General features: G+C 49.5%; 6 protein-coding genes across 6 annotated transcripts; 4 read left to right on the top strand and 2 right to left on the bottom strand.

Moving 5' to 3' along the window:
* Positions 1-152: 152 nt before the first annotated feature.
* On the top strand, positions 153-1,041 carry AO090003000277 (uncharacterized protein; the record flags this gene model as incomplete). Its single annotated transcript, XM_001819431.1, has 3 exons — positions 153-269; positions 328-540; positions 598-1,041. 3 exons carry the CDS (start codon positions 153-155, stop codon positions 1,039-1,041), a joined length of 774 nt encoding a protein of 257 aa, XP_001819483.1.
* A 1,189-nt stretch (positions 1,042-2,230) lies between these two features.
* Positions 2,231-4,249, top strand: AO090003000278 (uncharacterized protein; the record flags this gene model as incomplete). The annotated part of the gene is made up of 1 exon (XM_001819432.3): positions 2,231-4,249. One exon carries the CDS (start codon positions 2,231-2,233, stop codon positions 4,247-4,249), a length of 2,019 nt encoding a protein of 672 aa, XP_001819484.1.
* A 618-nt stretch (positions 4,250-4,867) lies between these two features.
* Positions 4,868-9,882, bottom strand: AO090003000279 (BTB domain and ankyrin repeat protein; the record flags this gene model as incomplete). The annotated part of the gene is made up of 4 exons (XM_023234812.1): positions 4,868-6,584; positions 6,635-6,752; positions 6,813-7,537; positions 7,661-9,882. The coding sequence occupies 4 exons, from the start codon at positions 9,880-9,882 to the stop codon at positions 4,868-4,870; spliced, it is 4,782 nt and encodes a 1,593-aa protein (XP_023089897.1).
* A 4,038-nt stretch (positions 9,883-13,920) lies between these two features.
* On the top strand, positions 13,921-17,036 carry AO090003000280 (putative autophagy protein Atg13; the record flags this gene model as incomplete). The annotated part of the gene is made up of 3 exons (XM_001819434.1): positions 13,921-14,142; positions 14,220-14,318; positions 14,433-17,036. 3 exons carry the CDS (start codon positions 13,921-13,923, stop codon positions 17,034-17,036), a joined length of 2,925 nt encoding a protein of 974 aa, XP_001819486.1.
* Positions 17,037-18,143: 1,107 nt separating this feature from the next.
* AO090003000282 (WD repeat NOL10/ENP2 family protein) lies at positions 18,144-20,372 on the bottom strand (the record flags this gene model as incomplete). The annotated part of the gene is made up of 2 exons (XM_001819435.3): positions 18,144-20,089; positions 20,156-20,372. 2 exons carry the CDS (start codon positions 20,370-20,372, stop codon positions 18,144-18,146), a joined length of 2,163 nt encoding a protein of 720 aa, XP_001819487.1.
* Positions 20,373-20,784: 412 nt separating this feature from the next.
* AO090003000283 (uncharacterized protein) lies at positions 20,785-25,622 on the top strand (the record flags this gene model as incomplete). The annotated part of the gene is made up of 5 exons (XM_023234814.1): positions 20,785-20,806; positions 21,071-21,295; positions 21,361-24,231; positions 24,284-24,934; positions 24,988-25,622. 5 exons carry the CDS (start codon positions 20,785-20,787, stop codon positions 25,620-25,622), a joined length of 4,404 nt encoding a protein of 1,467 aa, XP_023089898.1.
* Between the last annotated feature and the right edge of the window lie 614 nt (positions 25,623-26,236).

A 26,236-nucleotide genomic window follows, 5' to 3' on the forward strand; every position in this document is an offset into this window, starting at 1 on the left:
TGCGGGGGCGTGGGGGTTCACATAACTAGAACTGGTAATATGCGAGGGGAAACCGGGCGTGAGAACGATATGCAGCTATAAGTAGTCGGCCTGCCACGCCCAACTTCGGTGGGATACGAGTCGGCAACTGGCGTCCTGCATTATTCACCACAATGGATCTCTTTTCGCTCACAGACAGAACAGCCCTTGTTACGGGTGGAACTAGAGGCATTGGACAGCAGATGGCCATTGCTATGGCCGAAGCTGGTGCGGATATCATTCTGGTTCAGGTAAACAGACATTTGCTCTCAGCAACAAGTCCAGAGATCTGACTCTTCCGGGATACAGAGAGACACTAGCAATCAAGACACGAGGCAAAAGATCGAAGACCTAGGGCGCAAGGCGACGATTTACACGGCCGATCTATCTTCTCGGGAGTCTGTCTCTTCCTTAGTATCGAACGTCTTGAATGATGGGCATGATATCGACATCCTTCTCAACTGCGCGGGGATACAACGGCGACATCCGAGTCATATTTTTCCAGATAATGACTGGGACGAGGTATTATACTCTCCTGTAGCTGAAGAGTTATATGCATATCAACTTTAATGGTGGCAGGTCCTGCAAGTCAATCTTTCCACCATTTTCACCCTCTGCCGAGATATCGGCGCCTATATGCTCACCCGGACCCCGGATTCCTCCGGTCACCGCGGGAATATCATCAACATCGCCTCTCTCGTTTCATTCCAAGGTGGATTGACCGTGCCGGCTTATGCAGCTGCAAAAGGTGGCGTGGCGCAACTGACCAAGGCGTTATCAAATGAATGGGCCGCCAAAGGAATCAACGTTAATGCGATCGCCCCGGGTTATGTAGCTACAGACATGAACACGGCGTTGTTGCAAGACCCAGAGCGGTCGGCAAGTATTTTGGCAAGAATCCCCGCGGGACGATGGGCAACCCCGGAGGATTTCAAGGGAGTGACAATATTCTTGGCGAGTCGAGCGAGTGGATATGTCTCTGGCGAGATTTTGACGGTAGATGGCGGGTGGATGGGGAGGTGATGAGGGTGTGTATTGTACACTGGGGCTGACAATACATAGTGGAATGTTAATCGGAGAGGAATTCCAGATTAAAATATAATGGGTTCAACTTGGTAGAGTAATTGGTTGATCGGAGGTGTTTTTGCTCGAGCTAATCACCAACCATTGTATATTTGCCATCTATATAGCTCGTCGGTACCATGGTAATGTTGTCTTTTAGTGCTGATTAGTCCGGTATACTTCGCAGGCCGAACTTTTAGTCAATGAATCATGGGGTACGGGGCTGGTACCGACTCTTGGCCAGAAGATAACCGTACTGACTGGTCACTAGAGAGTATCTATCAGTTACTAGTATATAGTACGATGTACTACAAAGGTACCTGCCCAGAATTCACGCTGTCTTGTTCTCTTCATGGATTCGATATTGCGTGCTGCAGTGATCTGTATGATGACGTATGAGGATCGGCAAGTGATGGAGGGGAAATTCATGGAATATGCACGGAAGATATCATGCTGTTCTCATACCAGCAGACTGGTCCAATCGGTTCCCCATGAGGTTGGAGGAGATTCTGAGGAAGAAAAAGGATCCAATGAAGACGATGGGAGTGCAGGGACGAGAGATGGTGACTGGATTCAAAGGGAAAATCTACGATCCACCCCAATGCGGTCTAGACTCCCGGATCCGTAACGCGTAACGGTATTACCCAAATCCATTCATTCCTTCTCTCTTTCTTTTCCCTTCAAGAAGAACCTCTCCTTTTCTTAACTCTTTTTCCTTCTGGAACCATATTTCTCTTTCTTTCCTTCTCTTCGTTCATCTAGACTTTTTTGGAGTGAGAAAGAGATTTGAGACCTTCAATTTCAACCCCTCCCCGGCACGCCTCTCTCCCCTCATCCGCTTAATTTCGTCCATCCCTTTCCCTGATACTTTTTACTACTGCACAGTTTGATCCAAACCCTCGGGTGTAACGAACTTCTCACCTCCACCAATTGCCTGGCGCGCTCCCCGCGCTGTCGGGGGATACTATTACTGATACCTAGGCTCACGACGCAAGCAAGCGCTCTTTGATTACTTTCACTTTATTTTCTTTTTCCTTACTTGTCCACCCGGCGAGTTTCTCCGCAAGGCCAACGTGATTGCAACGATCTACCCTCGGCAGCAGCAGCTCGTCGCCCCATTCGTGGTGTGCACACACACAGCCTTACCGCCATGCCGACCTCTAACACTTCGTCGCCTGTCAAGCGCCCGGGTCTGGGTCGTCGCGCAGTCTCCTCACACGCCGTCGTCACGCGATCGACATCCACCCAAAGCGAACTGGCCAACTCCAACACCGCCCACCAACAATCCTCCAAACTCTCTCACCGGCCACATCGTGCCCATGTTGTCGGCGGCGGTCATCGCAACCACCATCGTAATCCGTCCTTTGGCAAAAATCTGAATAAACAGCTACAAAGACACCTTTCTCACACTCAAATCGACTCGGAAAGACCCGCTCGCCATCATCAGCGCAAGAAGTCCGCTCCTGCGACTCCCGCTGCTGTTACACCCGCCACAAGTCCGCGTGGGACGCACCACGTCCGTTGGGATGGAGCCTTGGGCGATAGTCAGCAAACCACCACTTCGATGAAAAAGAACAATTCGAGCCCTGCTCTTCGCCGAAACAGCAGCAGTGTCGTAGGAAAAGTAGGGAAAAAGGCCCTCGTCACCGATCGCCCGCATACTAGCTCGGGCAAGAAGAAAACCGTGGGCTTCGAATTGGCCGATTCCGACGACAACGACGAGGGTGACTGGGAGGATACTACTCAGTCACCGGAGAGTACTAGGCGCAGCTCCGTCGCTCAATCTAAGGACAGTGTGGAGAATACGGCGGTATTGGTGGATCCGTTGACATTCGTTAAGCGTTCTTATCCACAATTCCCTCGGTCGACCAGCCTTCCCGAGTCGAGCCTGAATAATTTTGGTCACAACAACCCTTTGCCGGACGACGACAGTGACGACGAACCTGACGAAGACGGTGATACACAACAACCGCTAAAGACCGAAGAGCGGGAAGAAGGTAGCCGCGCTACTGACCACGGTGATATTGCATCCCGCCTGTTGAGTCCTGCACACGCTGCTAAAGCACCGCCCGCCATGTCCTCCATATCGGCCACAGCGAAGCCGGCCACAGTCGATTCATTGTCACGCAATGCTTCTCTGACCAATATAGCTTCCGGTCATGATGGGTTACGCCGACCACCGCTTTCCTCGTCCCAAAATGCACTGGCCAATACCCCAGGCAATCTGACGCAAGCCACATCATCGTCGATCGAAGGAGGCGTATCGAGGTTCATCAAGACTGGTTTCCATGCAACTTCTCGCACCGATTCGGACCCCAACACTCCGTCATCTTTCTTGCCCCATTATCACCCCCAAACACCCCCTTCTCCTGGTCGCGGAGCAAGTTCGAAGAGAGCACGAGCATCCCCTCCCACCCGGCCGCCTGGCGCAGAACCGCACTCCCGCACCCAGCAGAAGCTGTGGCTGCAGCGCACTGCCGCCCTGAACACCTCCCCTCCTGATGGCCATGGCGTCGCAGCGACCGCATCCCCGTCGGCGATGGACCCGACCTTCATGGCCGCAGCGCACGCCCGACCAGGAGCCGGATTTGATGCAGGAAGAGGAATTGTAAATGGAGTGTCACGGGCCGGCCCTGCGTATGACAATGAAGCAAAGCACGTGCGCAAGGCATATGAGAAAACCGCTTTGGAGCTTACAGTGGTCCGACGGTTCCAGTCACCGACCGGGGATAGTTTTCGTCGTTTGGCGTCCCTTGTCAATGATACGAAATCGGGTTCCAGCCACCAGCGCCATTCGTCCCTTGGCAAACCAATTAAGTCGGCGCCCGCCTTGACATTGCTCCAAAATGGCAAACAGCAGTCTCCCAGTCAGAACAGCGCAAGTCCAGAGCCGAAACAACTAATTAGCCGGAAGCGCTCGGATTTGAAAACTTCCGCCTCCCAAACTTATCTTCAAGAACCCGCCGATCTCGCGAATGAACCTACAGATTCCTCACAACGACCTAAATCCCAACATCCTTCTCATCGCGTTCTCTCTACATCCGATGAAGCTGCCCATCCGACTCCCGCCGGGGAAGAGAACCCCGAAGAGCCATCATTTATGGCCAGCGAAGCCGAGTTAATGATTCGTCGTCTGTGGGAAAGCCGCGAGGTAGCCATCGCCGGCTGATGTACAACCACTACGACTACAGCTCTACTTATGTCCTCATGTCTACACTATTGACTTAAGTTTTTTCAACATTGCTTATCCTTTATTTCCCCGCTTTTCTCGATCCAATGGCTCGGGCATATATGGCGTTAACGGTGCATTATGTATAGCGTACGACATCTCATTTCGGGGTTCAATCTTGTGCATGCTCTTTATCTTGATGGACGTCTTGCGTTCAGATTGCCTCTGTTGCTTTTCTTGCTTCCTTTGTTACTTATTATTCCCCGAGCATAGATATCTTCGGTTAATATTGTAATGTACCTACTTTCGAGCATGCCCGCGAATACTATATCTAGGCAGGCCAATTCATGATTCTCAAGGTTTCTCCCAGAGTCAGTATCTTTGATCTAAAACAGAATAAATGTATTCCTGTTCCCATGTTTGTATATATCATAAAATATGAATACACAACATACATATTACAATAAATTCAGTCCCAATCCGCCGTCTATAGTGACAAAGAATCTAAAGAAAAGAAAATCATGGGATAAACAAGACGAGTTGTACACAGGACAACATTGAAACAGAAGGAACAAAAGAATAGAAGAAAAGAAGAAAAGGTATAAGAATAGAAAGACATCAAGTATTCCTATCCCGATCTTTACCTCGTCCACGACCACCACCTCTGCCACCACGACGGGCATTATTCCCACCAGCAGCGGCACCAACATGTACAGTCCGCTGCTGGCGGGGCGTCGAAGCCGAGCTCTTCTGTCCAGGTTGGTCAGGCCCATTGCCCCGAGGTAGTTGTTGAGAAGGAGCTGGTGTAGAGGTAGTATTCCCGCTGCCTTTTCCTCCGCCGCCGCGTCTCTTGCGTTGTTGGCCCTGACCCTGGCCTCCCTTGCCACGGCCGCCGCGGCCGGATCGACCGTCTCTCTCGTTTTCTTTTTGGTCCACGGGGGGCAGGCCTTGGATGCGTCTGCTTTCTTTGTCCCACCATTCTTGGAATTCTTGTTCGGCTTGGATGTCTTGCAGGTTGTGTTTGGCTGTTGCTGCTTCGCGGATTTCGTCTTTTTCTGTTTGTTGTTGCATGAGGATTGTGGCTAAGGAGAGAGAGTTTGGGGAGGGGGAGGTGAAGCTGGTTTGATATGGTTCTGGGCGGGGAATGTGGCGGACTGATTGGATCGCGGGTCGAGGTTGGGGTAGTGGGGTTGCTGGAGGGTTGGGAGATGGCGCTGTTGATGGGCCTGAGATGGAAGGTCTGGAGGGAGTCTGTGTGATTGTGGTAGAGGCCTTGCGGTTCTGGATTTGTACGGGTGGTGTTCCTGGTTTTGATGGCGGTGGTGTCCCGGCGACGGTTTGACGGAGGGTCATGGAAGGCCCCTTCGGGGTTGATTTGACTGAACCGGGGGTTTGATTGTCTTGTCCGCTGGTGGCTCCTAATGGTATCGGTTTGGTGGGTGTAGCCATTTTCCATGGGTTTTGGGGTGGTTCTTTGGCTTTCTTTTGAGCGGCAAGCATCTCTTGCATTTGTTGTTGCTGGATCTTCTTGCGCTCCTTTTGGGACAGCTTTGGGGGGAGATTGTTGCTGTTGTTACTGTTGCTTTCCCGAGGGACGGAAGAGATACCTAAGCTGAGATTCGACACGCGGTTTTCTGAGGCTTCGTCCATGATGTCTTTTAGGTTTTTCTTGGAGCCTGAAACCACTGATGCACTCCATGGTTTCTGAGAGGCGTCCGGTGGAGTAAGAAAACCTTTTTTTTTCCCGTTCAGAGCACTGGCTCGTAGTTCAGTTGGAGACTCTGCAAGCATAGCATCTTGTGGGGAAGCCATCTGGTCATCCAGGTAACTTCGGCCTTCCAATGATCCTCTCTCTGCTAGACTAGAACCCAGAGCTGGTGAGTCGGGGTATGAGCGACTGTCATTGGCATCATTCGGTTTGACCCCACGGACTGCCGCTTTTCCTTTGATCAATTCTCCCGGTGTGAGCAAATTCTCGTCATCCATCTGGAACATTAGGTCGCTGATTGAATGCTTGGGCTTCAATGATGGGCTACGTGACGTAGCAGCTGAAGCCCCCTTAGTAGGAGTCTGTTGCGCTTTTTGTCCCGAAGGCGTGAGTGTCGCTCGAAGCTTTCCTTCATTCGCCTCAATTTGGTTGATATGTGACCGAAGCCTCATGGTATCAATCTTCCTCCGCCGGTCTCTTTCTGCCAAGAATACAAGCTCGGGATACTTTTCAAAGACATATTCTTCGGAGTTGCGTCCTCGTGACACAGGGAAGCTTGAAAGCTGATTCTCGTGGCAAACAGAATCAAGTGCACCCAGCAAGAACTCATCGAGATCTCCCAAGAATCTACAAAGTGTTAGCAGCCAGTAATACTTCGGTTCCGTCCCGACACCTACCTATTCGAGAGTAGATCTTCCAAATTCAGGCAAATATACTCCAACGCAGCATCTTTGAACTCCGACACACAACAAGGCGCAATAGCGTTGAGGAGATGACACACATTACGTGTGGTTACTAGCTTTCGTTAGCAAAACGACATGTACACACATTAAACGGGACTGCCAGTCAACATACCAAACCTGCCAAGCATCTTCTGACAGATTTGACCCAACCGGTCAATCATCAGCTCATTTGCCACAAATGCAACGTCAAGCACTAGGTCGATGAATTCTTCCAGGTCATTCGTTCGGACTTGGTCGAAAAGTTGCTCCTCCGTGTCTGCATACATATACCGAAGTACAAACTCAAAGACATGCCGATCGATGTGCTTTAGATCCACGTGTACATCGTCAGTTGGGTCTATACGGCGGGAGGAAAGCCATCTGCCACCTGAACGTCCGCGAAACAAGGCGTCGAAAAACGGACATCTTTGGCAAATAACTTGGCTATGGACCCTCATTGTGCCATTTTTCAACTCAACAATTACATCACCGCTGTCGAAGAACGTGATATCATTGATCGCACGTTCCATATCTGACTTCAGAGCCTTTGTAGGCTCAATCATTAGCCTGGCAGATCTCTCCAGACTAGGAAGGCCTAGGCATGTGGCAATACGCATCACTTCAGAACGGACCTGACGATACCTGGATGCACTTTCCGGCGTATGCTTGACTAGCTGCCACACCTCGAAAACATTGTCTGTGTAAGAGTAGAAAGCGAGGTTCAAAACAGTCAAGAAGTCAACGCCTTGGAGTTGAAGTTGTGCATATCCTTCACCATCGTACTTTATTATAAGCACGTCGGGAATGGAGAAGGACTGTGCATGCCGTAGATCATGGAACGCCTTTCTCAGAACCGGGCTGCGCCCTGTCAGGATGAACTCGTGCATAGGTATACGTATGTCAGAGGTTGTGGTCATGACCCATACTGTTCCGGGGAAGCGTCCGGTCTGTAACGGTAGGAAGTAAGACTCGACATCTGACTCTGACATGACGGCCTTCTTAATATTGATGATGGGCTCTGGGTCCAACACACCGTCTTGATCCGTGGCAAGAGACCCTACTACAGAGTTGAAAGGTGAGAGTGGTAACATATCCTTCCATAGGGTGCTTTGGTCGACATTGATTTGCTCCCTGGTCACGTCACAGTTCTGTTGTACAGCTGCGAAAGCTCCAAATGCGTTGCTACATACGCTCACAACTCGAGATAGCCCAGGTACGCGGGCAAATTTGTGGTCCTTTGATGAGCTATCCTTCGCTTTCCCCCGCTTTTCTTTCCTCCAGGCCGATCCAGAAGCCGTGCAAATGATGATCGAGCCATCTTGTCCAACGTCGACGTCTTTGACGGCCATGTGAGCCTTCTTCACAGACCACACTCGAGCCGGTGTAGATAAAGAGTTCCGTGTCTTAGTTGGGTTTGTGGTAGAAGTCGAACTTGGTGGGTTCTCTGTTCGGTTGACTTGTACTGTGAAGACTTCACCAGAACTGGACAACGCACATATAGTATTTCCACCGGACGTCACCTTAACAATACGATTGATAGAAGTGTCGTACCGGGTAGACATGAAGCTGTTTCTAATGAAACTTGAACTGATGTCCAATGGGAAAGACAGTCTCGAATAGCCGTATTGTGAGAATACCCAAACCTCATGATTCTGGAGAAGAATGGTCGTGGCTTGGTCAATAGCGGACACACTCTGGATGGGTGCACTAAAAAGAGACGCTCCGACACGCCGAGGGGTTGTCTGAGTCTCGAGAGATCGGGCATCGGAGTCGACAAGTCCAAGTTGACCTTCATTCTTGCCAAATGTATAAAGGCCAAAGTTACTGAAAACGACTGAGTGTATAGCAGATGCTGCAGCTCCAAGAATAGTTTCCTTCTTGAACGGATTGAATATCTGTCGTGGGGTCTTCTGCATCGGCACATCGTCTCGGTTGTTAGTTCTTGGAAGACCATAGCCTAATTGACCAAACTTGTTGCTTCCCCAGCTGAATATCTCGCCGTTCTCTGTTATTGCGAGAGTGTGATCCTGGCCAAGGGCAACAGAGATGACCTTCTTGCTAGCCAACCCTCCGGTCTCGATGCAGACAAAGCTGAACCTTGTTGACTCATCACCGGTACCTAAGCGCCCTCCAGGGCCGAAGCCGCACAAGAACAGGTTCGACTCTGGATCGTTAGTGAGAATAGCTGTGTGCAGCTTGGACATGGCAATGTTCTGGATCTTGATAGGTTTGTTCTTGATCAATGCTGGCAAATCTGTAACTCCGCGCACTTGTTGGAAATCTGAACTCCCTTCATCCAACTGCTGCTCTTGGAAATCGGAAAAGAACCGCTGCAAGAGGTGATCTGGACGTCGGAAAGTTATTCTTTCCGGATACTGGCGGTCGTCCTGGTCCCCTACACCAAGATTCAGGTTCTTATTGCTCCCGAACGTAAATACTTCGTCGCCTAGCACATTTGTTCTTGGTTTTAACACTCGCTTTGCAAAATGGCCATCTCCATCGAAGTCGTCAAGTTGCGAGGACGCAATAGAGGCCGTATCTGCATTGTCAAGATCGGCGAGCTTTGAAACATCCGCTGTCGAAGAGACAATACTCTTGATGTCACGAGACGCAATCGTAGCTCCATATACATCAAAAGGGCTGTATCCTTCTCGATCTTTGATTTTTATCAAGGTGCCACTCGCGTTGCTTGTATTTCCCGATTTACTAAAGTCCGTTGCATCGCGCACATCGCGAATCAGTAACGCTTGGGCAATAGCGGCATTCCCCGCATACAAAGCCCGATGTAGCGCTGTCCACCCACTCTCCCAGTCTTGTGCATATATGTCAATGAAAGGCGCCTCGAGTAAAGCAACAGCAAAGTCAGTCGCAGTAGGTTTTGTCGATGAAGCCACAAGGTGGAGTAGCGTTCTGCCAAGTTGATCACGAGCATTCAATTCCTCCCGAGATAATGTCGCTCCACTCCGAGGTGTATTGCTTCGATCCGGGACCGGACTACCTGGCGACGTTCCGCTTAATTTCTTGCTTTTCAAAGAGAGGCCACTGGAGGCTATGATACCCCCAGGGCTTCCGATCTTGAAACTAGACGATCCGGCAGGTCCTGAAGCCCGCTGGCTACCGGAGGTATAGCTGGCAGTTGCCAGAACCCGCCGGAAGCTATCAACGTCATCGCGCAGGAAGAACTCCCAAAGCTTGCTACTCATGTGCCCCAGGTTGTAGTATATCAGAATCTCTTATCAGCCGAGGACCAGAGCGTCGTGTTCACCGCAGAGGGTTCACGGCGCACCGGAAGAGCTCTGCGGGGCGACAAGAGTAGTCTGACAGGTGGAAGAGAAGGAGTCAACAGTCGTCAACGCGTAGTCGTAGTCTCGTATGATAGTCGGAGAATGGTATACACCAACGCGACGGTCGTGATGAAGATAGAGGAGACGATACGAAGGAGTATAGGGACGTGTCGTGAAATGAACGATATGCGGTGGCGATGACAGCTATGAATTATCTCCGAGCCTCGGACGTGAGGGGAAAGGAACTTTCAACGCGATCGGTTCGATTCGCCAACGGGACGCGACAGCAAGGTCGATGCAGAAAAGTGAATTCGAGTAGTAATGGAAGCTCGGTATGTTCCTAGAAGGGGTTTTGCTCTTTTTCGAGTCTTTGATAGTGCTGTCACGGGATTTGAAGGATGACTGACCCATGGATTGGAGAGGTAATCGGACAGCGTCCAATCAGGCGGTGCGCACCCCTCCATGCGCTCCGACGAGAGGTTGAGGGACGACCGCGCTTTCAACTATGAAACCCCTCACTACTATCCATGTCTTTCATCGTTCCCGGGCCCAAACGGTCTTCATGATGCGAACCATGGAATTAAGCTTCTGCTTTCAAATGTAACCCTAAACCTATACTGGAATCTATACAACCTTTTTAGCGTCGTCCCAGGATCCCGATATGGGGTCTGCCCTAAAGCCGTCTGGGTATCCACTACAGGATAAACAGCCCAGTGCACCACTTTATACTCATACACAAGCTACTAGGATGGCTAAAATCGATAGCTGGATCTACGTTCGCTATAAACAGTGAAGTGGCTAGGCAATTAGTGGTGTCCGTGTGACTCGAGGGATTGGCGGGGCAAACAATTTATAGGGAAGAAGAAATCTGTCTAGTAAACCAGCCAACGGAACGTACATCTTGAGTAAACCTACATTCTTATATCCTATCCAACTTGTAAGCTTCCTGCGTTGTCAATTTTCCTGTTGATGGCATCGAACAAACACATATGCAGCTTTGCTCTGAAATGTTACGCCACTTGTTTGGACATGAGCCACGAGCCCCAGACACACTACACTCGATACGGTGCATGTACATGTGGATAAAAGACCATGACTACCTCAGACTCAACCCAGTTCCAGATGGCTAAGTGGGTACCATGTCTCTGCAGACAAGGTTGTCTGATCACAAAACCAACTTATCTCAGACTCAGAAAACCCGGAGCCGCCTCATTCGTACACTTACTTCATCTAAGTAATATGTGGGTGGCAACTATATTGGCTCGGGGGACAAAGAGATCGAGAGGGGAAAGAAAAGAAAGAAAAGAAAAGAAGAACAAGTTAGACATAGGCGAAGACCTTACTCATATTTGGTCTAGACTGTACGACGGTGCAGATGGAATATTCCCCATTGTGCATGGCGATAATTTGGCAGTGGTCTATGTGAAGGGTCTTGATCAGACATTTCGTCTATATTAATGATTGGCCAAAGGGAAAATTTTAGCAGATAAGTACGACAGACCGTATAACCTCGGTAGCATATTCATATGCCAGATGCGATGGAATATCGAGCTATACGCATGGTTAATATAATGCCCGAGGATCTGTCATTAGGGAGAGCTTGTTTTCTTTGTGATGGGTGCTATCGAATGACGAACTGGACTAGGACTCACTTTTTGGATAAAAATAAAGAAGAAAAAGAAAAAGAAAGAAAAAAATTGAATTAAAGGCAATAAAAGACGAAGAAGACAGATCCGACGAGGGATAATCCCAAAGAGCGTTCGCACCCGACAAAGGTACGATAGTCCCTTAGGTACTGAATAGTGTACACACCATGATGTATAATAGCACTGTTTATAGGCATACATCTGCATTCCTATCACGCTGGCGCCAAACAACAATGTCCAAGTCTTTCTGCATCCTCGGAAGGAATCGACTGGCCAATTTTTGTCCCAACAAGGTCAGGAATAATACCTGTGGAGCAGGGAAAACAGAAGAGCCTAGACTGGAGTGTTAGAGGCGCCATCAAGACAGAGGTCCCCTGCAAGGCCGCTTAAGATAGTATGCTTCGCTGCAGGCCTTGCAGTTCCGGTGCATAGAGCTTGTCGCACATTGTAAGCCAGACCAGTTTCTACCACTAAGCATTCAGGATGAGCAACTAGGTAACACTACATCGAGTCTGTGCTTCGATCGGCTATAGGCTGGGCGATTCCTCTGTAAATTTCCTTCCCCACCGCCCATGGAGCTGTTGCAGGTGAGGCGACCATTCCCAGCAGCTGGGGGGCGGTGGTCTATGCTCTGTTTTCGTCGACCGTTCCATTAGTACAGGACACGGACACGATGGAGCGTGGAAAGGTCGATCATGAATTAAATCCTCCTAGTTGAACGTTCTACATATACCTTGATTGCGAAATGGTTAAAAAGAAAATAGGAAGAAAGAAAAATGGAGAAAAAGAAAAAGCAAAGTGAGTGACTGGAAACAAAAAGCTGAGGACGGAAAAAGAAAATAAACAAATAAATTCAAAGAGTCAAAGATAAGAGACTAACAAATCGAATAAGTCAGAATAAAATCGAAAAAGGGAAAATGGAACAAAAAAAGGGGCAAAAGGAAGAAACACGAAAACTGAACAGAAAGCAACCCTACTATCAATGAGGGTCCATTATCACGGGGTTGTTGATTAAGTTGACTTGCGCAAGCGGCAATTTCTGGAGCTCTCATACTTTCCAGTGATGGCGCCTCGATATTGAGTCATGTATCGTAATTCAAGGTTGAATTGACGACCTACACTTGTCTTCGTATTGATTACTCACTAGATAAGATGGCCGATCAAGGCTTGATTAATCAAAGAGCAAGACACGTACGTCTGTTTAGTTAGGTAGCAATTATATACTGAGTCACATTAATAGATTATATCCTGCTGCCAGTTGTCAGGACATGTTAGGTCGGTCGAAGATAGAAGGATGATTTCATGAGAATCGGTATCCACCTGACTGTTTTCATACGGTCTAGTTGGGGCAATCATACATACCGCCTAACAACACTGTTGCTGCAACCGCGACTATCGCTTGACCGCCTTCTAACACCCTGGTTTATCTTGCCAGCAACTTGCATTGTGATTGGCCACGCTTGATCCCTAACCACTCCTTCAACTGTACGACCCCGTAAGTAAGTTGTTCTAAAAGCAGTTTCGAGAGAAACTGGGAACTAAAAATACCCCTTACTGGCAACTAGTCACTCGACGACTGAATAACTGTTGAATTGTCTTTGGGAAAGAATGCCGTGGCACTTGTCAGCCTGACCGTGGGCTTTACTTTGCACTTGACCTGAGGGTGGATTGCTCATGAACCACCCGAGTCACCGGGTGTGCGTCACAGACCTCTTTGCTCCCGTGCCGCCGCCGCCGTTGTTGCGGTGCCTCACATATCTCTTAGCGCATTACACGCCTTTTACCTTGTCTCTTCGTTTCATCTCTCCTTCCTTTTCCCCCCCAGAAACATTACTGTAATTCCCTCTTCCCTCCTCCCCATCATCTTCTTTGAACCTCTCCAATCCAGTGTATTGGTGACTATGAATCCTTAAATTACCTTATTCTCCCACGACGTGAGGACGCCGTGCAACCCCCCGGATCTGCCTTGTCGTCAGTGCGGAGAAGCTCACAAGGTTGTCTAGACCGCATACTCTTTAAGTGTGCCAGCATCCTGTTGCCTGAGCACACAAAGTGCGATGAAATCAGCCTCCACTAATTTGATTTGGAACGTGCCTAATCTGTTCGGAATTTATTCCCCTAGCTTCTTTCCTAATCTTGAACCTCTGGCTGTGTAGTTCGTTAGTATGGCCGTCCGCATCGCATCAGTCACTCCCCCATTACCTTCTTGATCGAGACAATCGCCTTGTCATAGCTCTGAATTCAATCCCGGCTTAAGAAGGACTACTTTGAGTATCCTGTTCCCACTTGCGTTGTATGTCGCAGGAGGATCATGCATCAACATCCTCGGTCGCCGGCGCCAACAGCGCCAACCTCTTCCGCCAGGCCGAACTCATCCCGTTCGAGAGAGCTGGATTATCGTCCTAATTCTCCTGCAGCCGATGTCAGGGTACATAACAGCAGAGGCTTGGGGATTGAGACGGAACCTGACTCGTCAGGGCAAACTGTTCAACCTGCGAAGGAGGCGATAGCGAAACTGAACCAAATAATATCGGTATGGGATCAACGTCCGGCTTGCAACCTCATGGCTCGGTGACGGACCGTTGCTGACTTGCTCCTGTTGTGTTGCAGAATTACCACACGAAAGCTGCTTTGATTATACTGCATTCGCGCATTGAGCTCCCACCTTCATTCAACAAGGGCTCTGACACTCCCAGAGTAAATCGTTGGGTACGTTTTATCCCTGTCGCCTGAGGACATACCTTACCCCAGATATAACCAAGACCTTTCTTTCATTTTTGATGTTTCCAACACTTGGGCTAACCTAATACCTTTGCGTCTTAGTTTAACGTTGAGATCGAAGATACAGATGTGCTGCGAGAACAGCTGCGCACTTGGAGAACCTGTGATGCCACCGAGAATCGCCCGCCGCCTTTAATTATCGAAACATACCTCGATACAAAGGGCCTCACAAATAATCAAACCCTTGTGGCTTTGGATGAGAATGGGAAACGATGGGATGTGTTAGAAGCCCTTGCTGCATCTCAACAGGCCCATCCGGTCAGACCACCCTCGGCCAGCTCCGATGATGTCATCTTGGAGAGATGGAGAGTTGAGTTGGGGGATACGTCGAACGCGTTACCGGCTGATCTTGGATCTATTCTGCCTACTGTATACAAGAAAAGCATTGTCCTTTTCCGATCATTATTCACCTATTCTAAGTTCTTGCCCGCTTGGAAGTTCGCAAAGCGCAATGGAAGGCTTCGAGCAAACCCAGCTCTACGGATCAAGTACAGGATCATAATCGGCTCTCCGAATCAGGTGAGTTCGAAGCCAGACCACTTGACCATGCCTTTATACGAGAGTAGTAGCAAAGTGGTCGAAACCTACAGCTTTGGTGTCACCGATTCACCGGCCGGTCCATTCTCTGCCCAAGTGACATATCGAACCAGCTGCGATTTCCGCGTGGATGACTCCGAAGCCCTGTTAAGCTCTCGATTCATGGGAGCCGATGATGAAATCTTCCGTCCGTCGCTACCTACGCGAGTGGTGGATAGTAAAGTGCCTCCCCCTGAGATAGGCTCACTGCCCCAAGAGAGGAGAACAATTGAAGATCCAGACCCTGGCCGAGCATACGGTAGCCTTTCGACCTTTCACCAGGTTGGACCTACGACCAGCGCGAGTCCTATATCAGCTCTCCGAGCTAAAGGAAAGTTAGGCACTTCCTCTCCGTCCTCGCCTGGCTCGTCCTCTCGGAAAGCCTTGGCAGTTGCGAAGGCTAGTCCTGTGGGGCGCGCTGCTGCCCTTGCTAGTGAAGGCAGCCCAGGTGTCGTCAGACGCCCATCTATATCTTTCCAGCCATTCAAAGCCCCACCCTTGTCGGCATCACCGTCCCTTGTCGACCCTCCGCTCTCGTCCCCTCGCTCAGTATCCGGGCCTCGTCCCCATCCACCCATGGCGGCTTCTGCTCGCAAGTCTTTCCCGGCAGTGCAGGACAATAGCATTGCGTCTCCTAGTTCTGCGTCCCCACGACCGTCATCCATTTCGAGGTATAGCAGTGCTTTCAGTCACCGTCGGGGCAGGCCTTCTTCTGGAGGAATCAACAAATTGGAAGACGATACTTCTAGTGGTAAAGCAAGTGCCACTTCGTCAGCTCAGCCTGGCTCTGGCTTGCTTGCTGAACCTACTGGAACGAGTGCCGATTCCATTCACGCAGATGATGAGAATATTTCAGAATTCCTAAAAATGCTAGACTTACGGAAAGATCTTCTCAATACGTCAGGCTCAGCTGCTCTTGATGCTACTGCGCGCAGGACCACAGTCACTTCGGCCGCTTTAACACGCTTCCAACGTATGCGGGATTCCAATGCTGCTCTTTCCGACTCGATGTCTTCATCTTTGCTCTTGCAGCGCTCATCGAATTCTTCTAGCAAACAGCTCTCTGGAGTTCCACCAATGGTTGCGGGAACGTCCATCTCAACTGCCTCGTCGCCGGGCAAACCGATATCTCCTCACACCCCACACACTCCTGCGATACCATCTCGCCTTAGTTCTAACAGTATCGTCGATTATACTCATTCTGAGGGCAATGGCACAGAACTTTCTCAGGGACACGGCTCCCCTCTCGATGAAAACACCAGTGATGGGACAACCATGGAGCACGGACCGTCCGCAGTGAATGCCATAGACATCCCGACATCGCCTCGCCTCTTTCCTCCTGTCTATCGCCGATCTAGTTCTGCCGCCCACCGCCCACGTACAGTTGCGGTAGATGATGACGAGATTTTCCCTTTCAACCGCAGCGTAAGCCTTGGCGCCGAGGAGAGATCCAACCTAAGCCTTGGTGCACTTCATCGACAGCATGAATATGAAAGCTCTGATACGGCCACGCACCGAGCGCAGCGAGAGCCGCGTCCAATGTCATCAAACGAAGACGCAGTCGTACCTCCTAGCTCAATAACCCGTGGCCAAGGCTCCCATAAGGGCGTGACCCCTGGCCCTACGGTTGCCTCTTCGTCTTCATCTCACCACCACGTCTACCAGCCACGCTTCAGCCACTCTCGCGGCCGGGGGTCTTCCGGTGGTCATCATTCCCTAAGCTCCGGCTCTAGTAGCCTTGCACGTGGTGCTGCTATCACCCCGGGCCTTGCTGAACGCGAGAGCGAGCGAGATGGCAACGGGAGCGGTAGTAATAGTGTTACCTCGGCAATGGAAGATCGTCGGGGTGTAGGACGACGGCCCAGTGCTGGCCGTGGTGGTCCGCCACAGTCGGCCCAGTTAGAAGAAGACGAACCTCTACTGTTCGCTATGAGCGACTTCGGTGCCTCACGACGGAGCTTCGAAGAAGGCAAACATGTCAACCATGCTCATGATCCGACTGGGAACATCGCCGGATCAAGACGAGGGGGAAGTAGTAGACGTGGCGGTGGCTTCCATGCTTGGTCCTAAACAGGCTCATGCCTGGAGTTCCTGCAACCTATAACGAAACCTGATCTCCTCATATTTCACTTCACACTCTGCTTATGTCGACCCAATTGGCCTTCTTTCCATTTCTTTTTACCTCTATTATATCAGTATAATCTGGGCGATTTGATGTGTTTCCTTAGCCTTTTCCGGGATTGATTCCCTGGTCCACCGACTATTCGAACATATTCGAAGGTTCTTATCGTGCCATTTTAGCCAGGAAGGCTATTCTTATAGACTGTTTTGCGAGCACTAGGATGCAATCAGGAAATGGAGGATAGAATGGCACGGAGCTATTTTGCGTTTTCAAAATTTCTTGTTTATCGGGCATTTTCCTTTTTTGGCGTGACATAGTGTCCTATTTAGAATTCTTGATTCGTTATTGACGCTGGAGCGTCAGTAAGGTCCTGAGCATCTTTTTTTTTTTTTTTTTTCTCATCTGGCTTCTTCCTTTTGGGATTCTTGTAAGTACTTGGAGCTGATGTCTACTGTCTGTGTTATTGTTTATGATTTGAGGTCGGCCCGGAGTTGAAGTTTACTTTATTCTGGTTTACCAGTACTATATTTCTCTCAAGTGCATCATGATTCAAAGTTCAGCATGAATTTTCAATCTCAATTCATCCAGTATTCTAAATTGATTATATATACATTGAAGGGTATGGCATTGCAATGGACAGTCCATTCCGTAAGTTGGGCAGGATTGCCCTTGGCGTGGATATCGAGAACATGGGGCAGCGAAGACATCTTGATATAGAGGGCCCCGAAGCTCAAACTATGATAAGCCCAGGGCATCCATGTGGGATTCGGAGTTCTATGATGGCGTACCCTGTTCGAATACGTCACGCTAGGGAGAATGGCTAGGACGCCCTGTATATGGTGCACTGGCAACTATGTTGGATGCCAACCCGAGTTTTATGCTAGAGGTATCATGGAAACCCTCTCATCAGAGTCTGGTCCAATAGACCCCAATTTGAAGATATAGCGTTTGCATAACTGAAGCCCGTAGTACAGCGTACCTTTGTAAGGGAAAGCTCCTCATAAATGGAAGTGCATCGTAACTACCTGACATAAACTTCGTCAAATCTTGCAGAATCACATCTTTCGGAAAGTGTTGCCGGAAGCACTGCGTCTCTCCTTTGCCCTGAAACTTGTATCCCGAGACGGTGCCGGGGCCCTGTTCTGTTTCGACTTCACATGAGGTGTGAATGTCACCTCCCTCTCGCCAACGACGCCGCCACGACGCGATGGCCTCTCCTTAGTCCGCATGTTCTGAGCCCTAGAGCCGAACGAACGGTCACGAGTAGAGTTGACGGCAGATGAGGAAGAAACTTGCATTCGAGGCTGCTGGGATCGGTTGGTCCGTTTATAGGAGGAAGTCGAGATCTTTCCGGAAGACTTCTCCTTGACAGGTCGTTCTGCTTCGCTCTCGGAGTCTGAATCATCGGAGCTGGAGCCGGGCACGTCGTCAATTTCCTCTTGTTCAACGGCCGTAAGACCTCTTTCCTTTCTCTCTGGGACGTCTGTGACAGTGCTGGGGTTGAGAAGCTTGAACTCATGCGAGGCCTCGTCCACGGCGAAGTCTTCATCTTCGAACAACTTGGCGAAACGACTATCGCCCAGTAGACCTTGGCCGGGTTTCTCTGCTGCAGGTGCGGATGCAGGTGCGTCGACCATATCCTCATCGCCGCCCTTCTGCAATACACGCTGCGCCCTCTTGCGTTCGTTCTTCTCCTCAATCGCCATAAGTCTGTCGGCCAGCTTCTTGTTGACCTTGACAGCGGCCTTCTTCTTACCCCGGATTCTGCTCTCGCGCTCCTTGTCAATCTTCTCCTTGACTCTCTTCGCACGTTCCTCTTCCCAGACGTAAGGATTCGTGATCAAACGAGCCTCCTCATACAAGCGCTGTGCCACAAAGTAACCGTGCATGTAAGGGCGTAGGAGATTGGTCCGGCCAATCAAGTGCTCCAAGTTCAGAGTGCGCAATTGAGGAATGGTCAAGAACTTGTAATTGTCGTACACAGAGTTTGCCTGGCCGCTACTAAATGCGTTAGGATCGTTAGGATCTTCGGCCATCTCCTCAACAAGGTTATCCAAGAAGGAACACCATTTCGGTGCGGGCCCAAGCTGGGGGATGAAAAATGCATGCTGCTGGCGTCCTTCGTTGGCAGTCAGAATCATTCCGCTATCCTTACACCAAGCAACCGAATTGATGTCGACAGCAGGTTCCACAGACGTCCAAGGGCTGCCGTCGCGAGGGTCCCAAATCTTGATGATCTTTTTGTCCGAAGAGAGGATCTTAGGCTCCATGGTCTGCTCACGTGTTAAGGAAGAAGGTTGCAAGAACTTAAGTGTGTGAATGGGGAATCCATATCCTTGGTCTTTCTTGAGTAGGGGAACTGGCGAACGTAGATCGTATAGGTGAATAAGCCCGTTGGAGGAACCGGTACCGAGGGTCAAACCTGAACGGTGGAATTCCAAAGCTGTAATCTCATGGCGGCCTTCATCAGGGACTGACTGTGTGGGCGGTAGCAAGATTCCTGCCCTGCCTTTCGCTCTTGGATCCCAAAGTTCCACCGTACCTAACGTAGTACCGAAAGCGAGTAGATTGTGACTTTCCTCCGCAATAGCTCCTGTGTTGACTGCACCTGTATTGATACCACCTTGCAACGTTCCTCCACCAGCGGATGTGAAGTCGTCGCCACCTACATCAATCTCGAAACTCCGCATGTACCGACCCATCTCCAAGTTAAGTCGAAAGACCTCACCCATACCATCTTGGTTGACGCCGACGGAAGGGACTAATGCTTCGGTAGATTGTCTATCGTAAACTAGATCACGGCCATATCTGGGAAGTCTCGTTGTGTAATGGCACCCTGCAGGTGTGTGAAACTGGAGTGAGCGATCGGACTGTAAGTGGAGAGACTTGGAGTAGTCGGAGGAGAGAAGGAGGAATGTGGTGTTTAGCGCATCTGTGTGACGAGCCCATGAGAGGGACAACTGTGGAAGATGATGTGTATGAATCTGAGGCTTATAGGTTCCTATATTCTTATCGTCAGTCGCAAGCAAAAAAATCAAGTCGCGTTACTCAAGATGCAAGATCTAACCTGTGCTCATAACCCATTCACCATCTTCACTGACTCTTACACATTGGCTAGCTTCTTCGAACTCGAAATCTTGCAAGAGTTCAACCCGATTCGCGTACTCCGGGTCATTTTTCAGACTGCGCTTTCTCCGTCTTGCAAGCCATTCAGGAAGTGGTCGCGCAGTGTTCGATCCAGAGATTGTATAGACCGGTACCTCCGACTGATTCGAAAGCTTCATCTTTGCGCAGTGTTGCTCTTTGAGCGGGAAAGAGCCTGGCGTTGCTGCGACTGGTAAAGCTCCGACTCCAAAAAAAAAAAAAAAAAAAAGCCTTTAGAGATAGCGATAGCAGGACCCACGTGACCCAGCAGGTGTCGATCATTGATGATTGGTGCACGCGGTCCGGGCGAACCTCCGTCGGGTTTCATGGCGTCGGAGACCTGGATTGAAACAGCGACTTGCGACATTCTATATCTTGAACGCCATCCGTTATCGAAATCTCTTATGTTCGCGCCTCTATCATGATTGCTTTGTTTTGATATATAGACCGAGTTCATTATTGGTATAGCATTTGCGACCCTTCCCTGCCGAGCGATGGCGCCAGGGAGCCGATCTATTTGCTAACTTTTGCGATAAGTTAACTCCATAGGCTATGGGTTGCTTCTTGGGATATAGTTTGCTTTCCAGACACTCCTGGAGATGATCCCTATTATCCTTTCAAAGGCTTTTTTGGCTATCTATGAGTATTGCCAGGATCTGCCTCGGAGCAATTCTTAAACCATGGACTTTCCCGGAGGGTCCGTTACAAATATACGCGTCCTTGTAGGTTAATCTGTACTCGGGTTTAATGTAAGCTTCTAATCCGAGGACCTAGGATGGATTCTCCAATATCTACTGGAGAATATATACGGAAGATCCCAACATTACAAATCTTCCAGGCGAGGCTCCAGCTAACGGTTTCACCATTCTTAAGCATTTAAGTCGCCTCAAGGACTTAGAGCTTCGATTGAGGAACTCGGACTGCTTAGTCTCGAGCTACCCTAGGCGTCTTGGCCTATGGGTATTTTCTGCGACTCCAGAATTTGAGTCTGTTCGCTCTTTGCGGTCAGACGAAAGTAAGGGCGAGCAAAGCAGACTGGCTGTTGGCTCATCGACGTTAAAAGGTTTGTACGCCCAAATATCCCGTTGAATTTCTTCTACGCATTGGACATTAACCGTGTAACCATAGTCTCGGCATCTGGGAGTGTTACGCCTCGCGAGCTAGTTAAGAATCTCTCGACAGATCCCCAGACCGCAGGGGGTTCAACCGGTTCGCAACGACCACAGGGTACTCCCACACCCACAAGACGTGTTGATAGCTATAGTAGCTCTGTCGCAATCTACGCAGCTTTTATTTCAGCCATAACCGGCTCACTAAATCTTCAACTGATCCGTCGCAGTAGTGCGATCCCTCTAGGGTCACGGACCCTCTTCACTATCATCGAGAGGGACTACTACGAGACTTCCGGGATAGTCAACGATGATCCTTCTTCAATCTCTGCTCTGACTACACTTCAGGTACAATTGACCTCGGTGGGGAAACTAACAGTGTCTTTGCAGACAACATCACAGCCAGGCATTGCCCCACTATGCAGACTTGGGGAAAGCCCATCCGACATATGTGATGTAGCCCCCGGAGCTGACATCTGGTTATCACCCAGCGGCTCTGTCGCGAGGCTAGTATCAACCAAACCAGGTCCACCAAACACTTCATCCCCGTTTCCACCTACGGGAAGCATTGGAATTGATAGTTTAGGCGCAGCAGGACGCAAGCAATGGAAAGCCAATGTGCTGGAGTGGCTAAGAAACTTTGGGTTGCCGATGGATTCTGTTCATGAAACAGCCTGGGTAGAAGTTGAAGTTTGGGAGCCGTTTTACTCTAGGCTAGCTGGGGAGACTTTACGGCTAAATGAGGATAACTCATCTACGCTTCCCTTGAAGCGTGTCCTCTGGCCTGCTGTGTATTGCTTTCGGAGAACAAAATCAGCGTCTCCTGGGTCCTCACAATGGATAGAAAACGCTTGCCCGGTGGTCGGCGATCCGTTGGATTTCGCAGAGAATTGGCGTGTAGTGGAAAAGCCAAAGCAGGATGAGACAAGTCCTAAACCCCCGTCTAGTCATCCAGAACAACAATCAAGGAACCCAGAACCATCCGCTGCTACCACTGACATTCTCGAGGGAATAGAAAGTTTATCTCGAGCTTCTGAGTATCCTGATCTCCAGACTGTTAGTCTCGTATATCCGACACCACCAGATGGAGCTGCCGCAATGGGATTGAATCTCGCAGGCCCATCAGACACATTTGCTGAAGAACCAGACCTTGTGCCATCCCTCTTACAAAACCAAAGCAAGCCAAAGTACTACGAGCAACTAACTACTAAAGATCGCTCAGAAGCTGACCCGTCGGCGGGATTTGGCCCGTTAGGTGGGCTTGCGGTAGGATCTGGATTATACGACACCAATGAGGATGATGATCTCTTCGGAGACATGGATGAAAGAGACTTTGGCACCAAAGGAATCACCGATGCAGATTTCAATTTCTTCGATGACCCTAGCTTCGCTGCCATGGATACAGATGTTCCCGCTGATGACGCTCAAGAGGTTCCTGGCATGGTCGACTTAGAGGTTACAGAGGCACATCCTACTATCTCTGAAGGTGCTCTGTTAGAAGACTTCGCAGCTCAGAAAACGCCAGCAGAAATTCTTGAAGTAGCCCAAGCAAGTCCAGATGAGGTAACTCCAAAAGTTCAACCCGAACACATGGATGCAGAGGAAACCACAGTGGCAGCCTCACCTCATATTGAACAAAATCAAACAATAAGTCCCCCTCTAAGCCCGGTGGAGATCAAGAGAATACTGTTACCAGAACCAGAAGGGGACAATCATGTCCCAACGAAAGGAAGTCGCAAGCAAAGCTATTACAACCCAGTTGCGTTCAAACCGAATATGTCTGCCTGGGATCAGAAATATGGCGCTGACGGCAAGTTCCGGTTTACAACTGCGGGCCCATCTGCTTCCAAAGTGTATACAAATTCCGATATTCCAACTGTCGGTATGCCTCGCCGCAATAAGAAGTACCCCACCGCTGGCGCCGGTTTGATGAGCCTAGATGGTCACGCCAGTCCATCAAGCGAAGGTCAACATCTACAAACGGTATCGGATTCCAGCAGCGATACAAGTGACGACAGTGATGGTAGTGCTTCAGAAAGTGACGCCCCACCGTTGCCTAGTCGCAAACGAAAACGTGCCCGTTCTAACTCCGTCGGCTCGCCGGCCATATCTCAGGTGAAATCTCTTGGAGAGGCAGAACAGGAAATCCCTGTCCATAGACCTGAGCATTCGATATTTCTGGGAAATTTGTTATCCACATTCTCTGACTGGTCAATGACCGGTTATTTCTCATTAACAGAAAATCGGTTATTCCCTGTTCTCACCCGCAAAGACATGCAGATTCAAATTGCCCAGTTATTTGTTGACCAAATTACGCAGTCCTCTTTGGATCATAAGCTGGATGGTGGCTTCTGTCTCTCCGATCTTGATAACAAGGCATATTCAGTTCAAACTTTCTTTGAGGAGGAAGGCATATTGGGCACCATTGAACGGCTTGATTTGAATAGTTGGATATCCCTACAGGAGAATGAGCAAGCGTCTCCTGCACCTAATGGCGCCGTATCCCGGCAATCTTCTCAACGTAAAGAGATGGGGAAAGGTTCGATAACAAAACTATCTCCACCACATTTACGCGTGCGTCGCGGCAAGGAATACTTGGAAGCTCTGCCTCCTGCAATATCATTTTGGGAAACATTCGGCTTGGAACCAGCCGACGGCCCAAAGGATATCTCAGCTTACTGTATTCATCCTCAAATTGCTGCTGATGCTGCTGATGTCTTCCTGGAACGCCTGGGCTTACTATACGCGAGTTGCAACCTTGGAAAACATGTTAGGGGATGTAGGTCTAGTGCCTTTGAACGCGGGCTTTGCCCATGGGATGTTGGTTCTTTGGAGACCGCACACTTCCTTCCTGCGATGCAGTCCTTAAAATTAATATGCGAAGATCTCGGTACGTTGGTTATCCGGTGAGCAGTATATCAATCATGTACTAACATCCACAGGGACGGCACTTCTGAAAAGCTCTCCGAGCAATGACAGTCTCGTAATTTACATAATCAATCCGTTTGCACATGCATCGGCACTCGTCGATATTTGTTCTGCCTTCTGGTGCCTGTTTCAAAAGTATATCGCCGACACCGGCAAGCAACAGGCCCGACAGTTGAACGAAGTCGTGCTACAGATCATTCCAATTAGCTTTATAATGTCAACAGACTCTATGGTCGTCCCTCCACAAGCCCAGTACCTGAGCTTGGCACTGGAAATCTACAGTCGATGCCCTCCCAAAGCATTACAGTCGAGTCTCGTGAACTGCGCACCCCCAGTCCTTCTTGCCGAGCCTCTCCCTAGGACGATCAGCTTTAGACTCGCCTCTGAGAAAACGTCACCATTGCAAGAAGGCAAATGTCTTCATATTGCGTACTCGAAAAGTCAAGATCAGCGCTGGATAGGTGTTGCCTGGTCTGACAACTCTGGCGCACTCCAGCGTACAATTTCTTATAACCTACGCTACCGAAACGCCAGTGCGGTTAGGAGCATTTCGGATGTGCGTAGCGAGATTTGGGTGGCTACGAAGGACATCCTAGACAGGATTCAAGCGCGATGGAAAGTTTTCGTTGTGAGCACAGGGCCTGTCGATCAAGACGAGGTTGACGGTAAGGATGTTTCCAAAATGTCTCTCACACATTCTGCTAACCTACATTCACAGCATGGACGAGTTTTATCGAGCAGTATAACAAGGCAAATTCCATACCATTGGAGCTGACGATATTGAGCGTAAATACTGCACCCGATCTTCACCTTGAACCTCCCTTTTTACCGATGTCCATGAGTATCTTTAATCCGCAGACCTCCTCGACACCTGTTGCTACACCGAATGCCAGTGGCAACGTCTTTTCGCCGGATCAATCGGGTTCTGCGCCTACGCCTCCCAGCGGCGGGAATGCGCCTACAAATGCTCCAACACCCACAGAACCTACTCTGGAAGCCGAAACTGAATCCGTGCTTACAGATATTTGCGATGAATCCTGGGGCGTCATACTCTCTCATCGCCTCAACAATTCGCCTCATCTCACCGAGTACCGACCAGCGTTGGCCAGCGGTTACCTACTTCGCCGGAAGGGAGACACCGACGGGGACGGTGTATATGCCATGACCCTCAACCTTATATATACCCAACGACCTTCTTCCTGCGAAGCAATTCTTCGAGAAACCCTAGGAATGTACCGTGATCTAGGCACCCTTGCTCGAGCCAGGGGCACCCGCACTGTACAACGAAACACATTACCTTGGCATATTGCCACGGCAGTAAGAGCACAGGAAATGCTTAGTCATGTTTTGTGATTTGTGACTGAATTGATACCATGTTCAACGGCAATGGGTGGCGTTGAAGGTTGACTGTGTTCCTTTTTCCTTCTGTACATAAAGCGGCTCTTGTTTGGCGCTCGCAAGATTGGATATACCAGGCGTACTTTGTTTTTTTCTTCTCAATGTATTATCAAATATTTCTGCATCAGAGCGCCTCATGTTATCTCATTGCATATGGAGCGGGAAAGCATAACTGGTTTATGACCCAGAGCTTTGTGGCACATCTACTCAGATATATTTTTTATAAAGCGCTAACCTAGAATGAGCTACTCGCTCATTACAATTAACAACAGTCTGACAACTTCCATGTTACATGCCTGTCCTTCCAGTAGATCACAATACCTCTACCCCTACTTACTAAATATATTCATGATCCCTCAGTTCCATCCTAAACGCCTCTGAACACCCCCCATCAACTCAACGACACTATATACATGATCACATGACCAGGCTCCGCTTATCGTATCTAATCTCTCAGTGATATAGAAAAATTCAAAAATTTATATCAACACCCCAAAACCTCCATTGCTTATCCCACAGGGCGATACACAACCCCACAAGCCCTCAGTCCACCGATACCACCGCAGCGA

Source organism: Aspergillus oryzae, chromosome 2 (assembly GCF_000184455.2).
Source record: "Aspergillus oryzae RIB40 DNA, chromosome 2".
Classification (NCBI taxonomy): Eukaryota; Fungi; Ascomycota; class Eurotiomycetes; order Eurotiales; family Aspergillaceae; genus Aspergillus; species Aspergillus oryzae.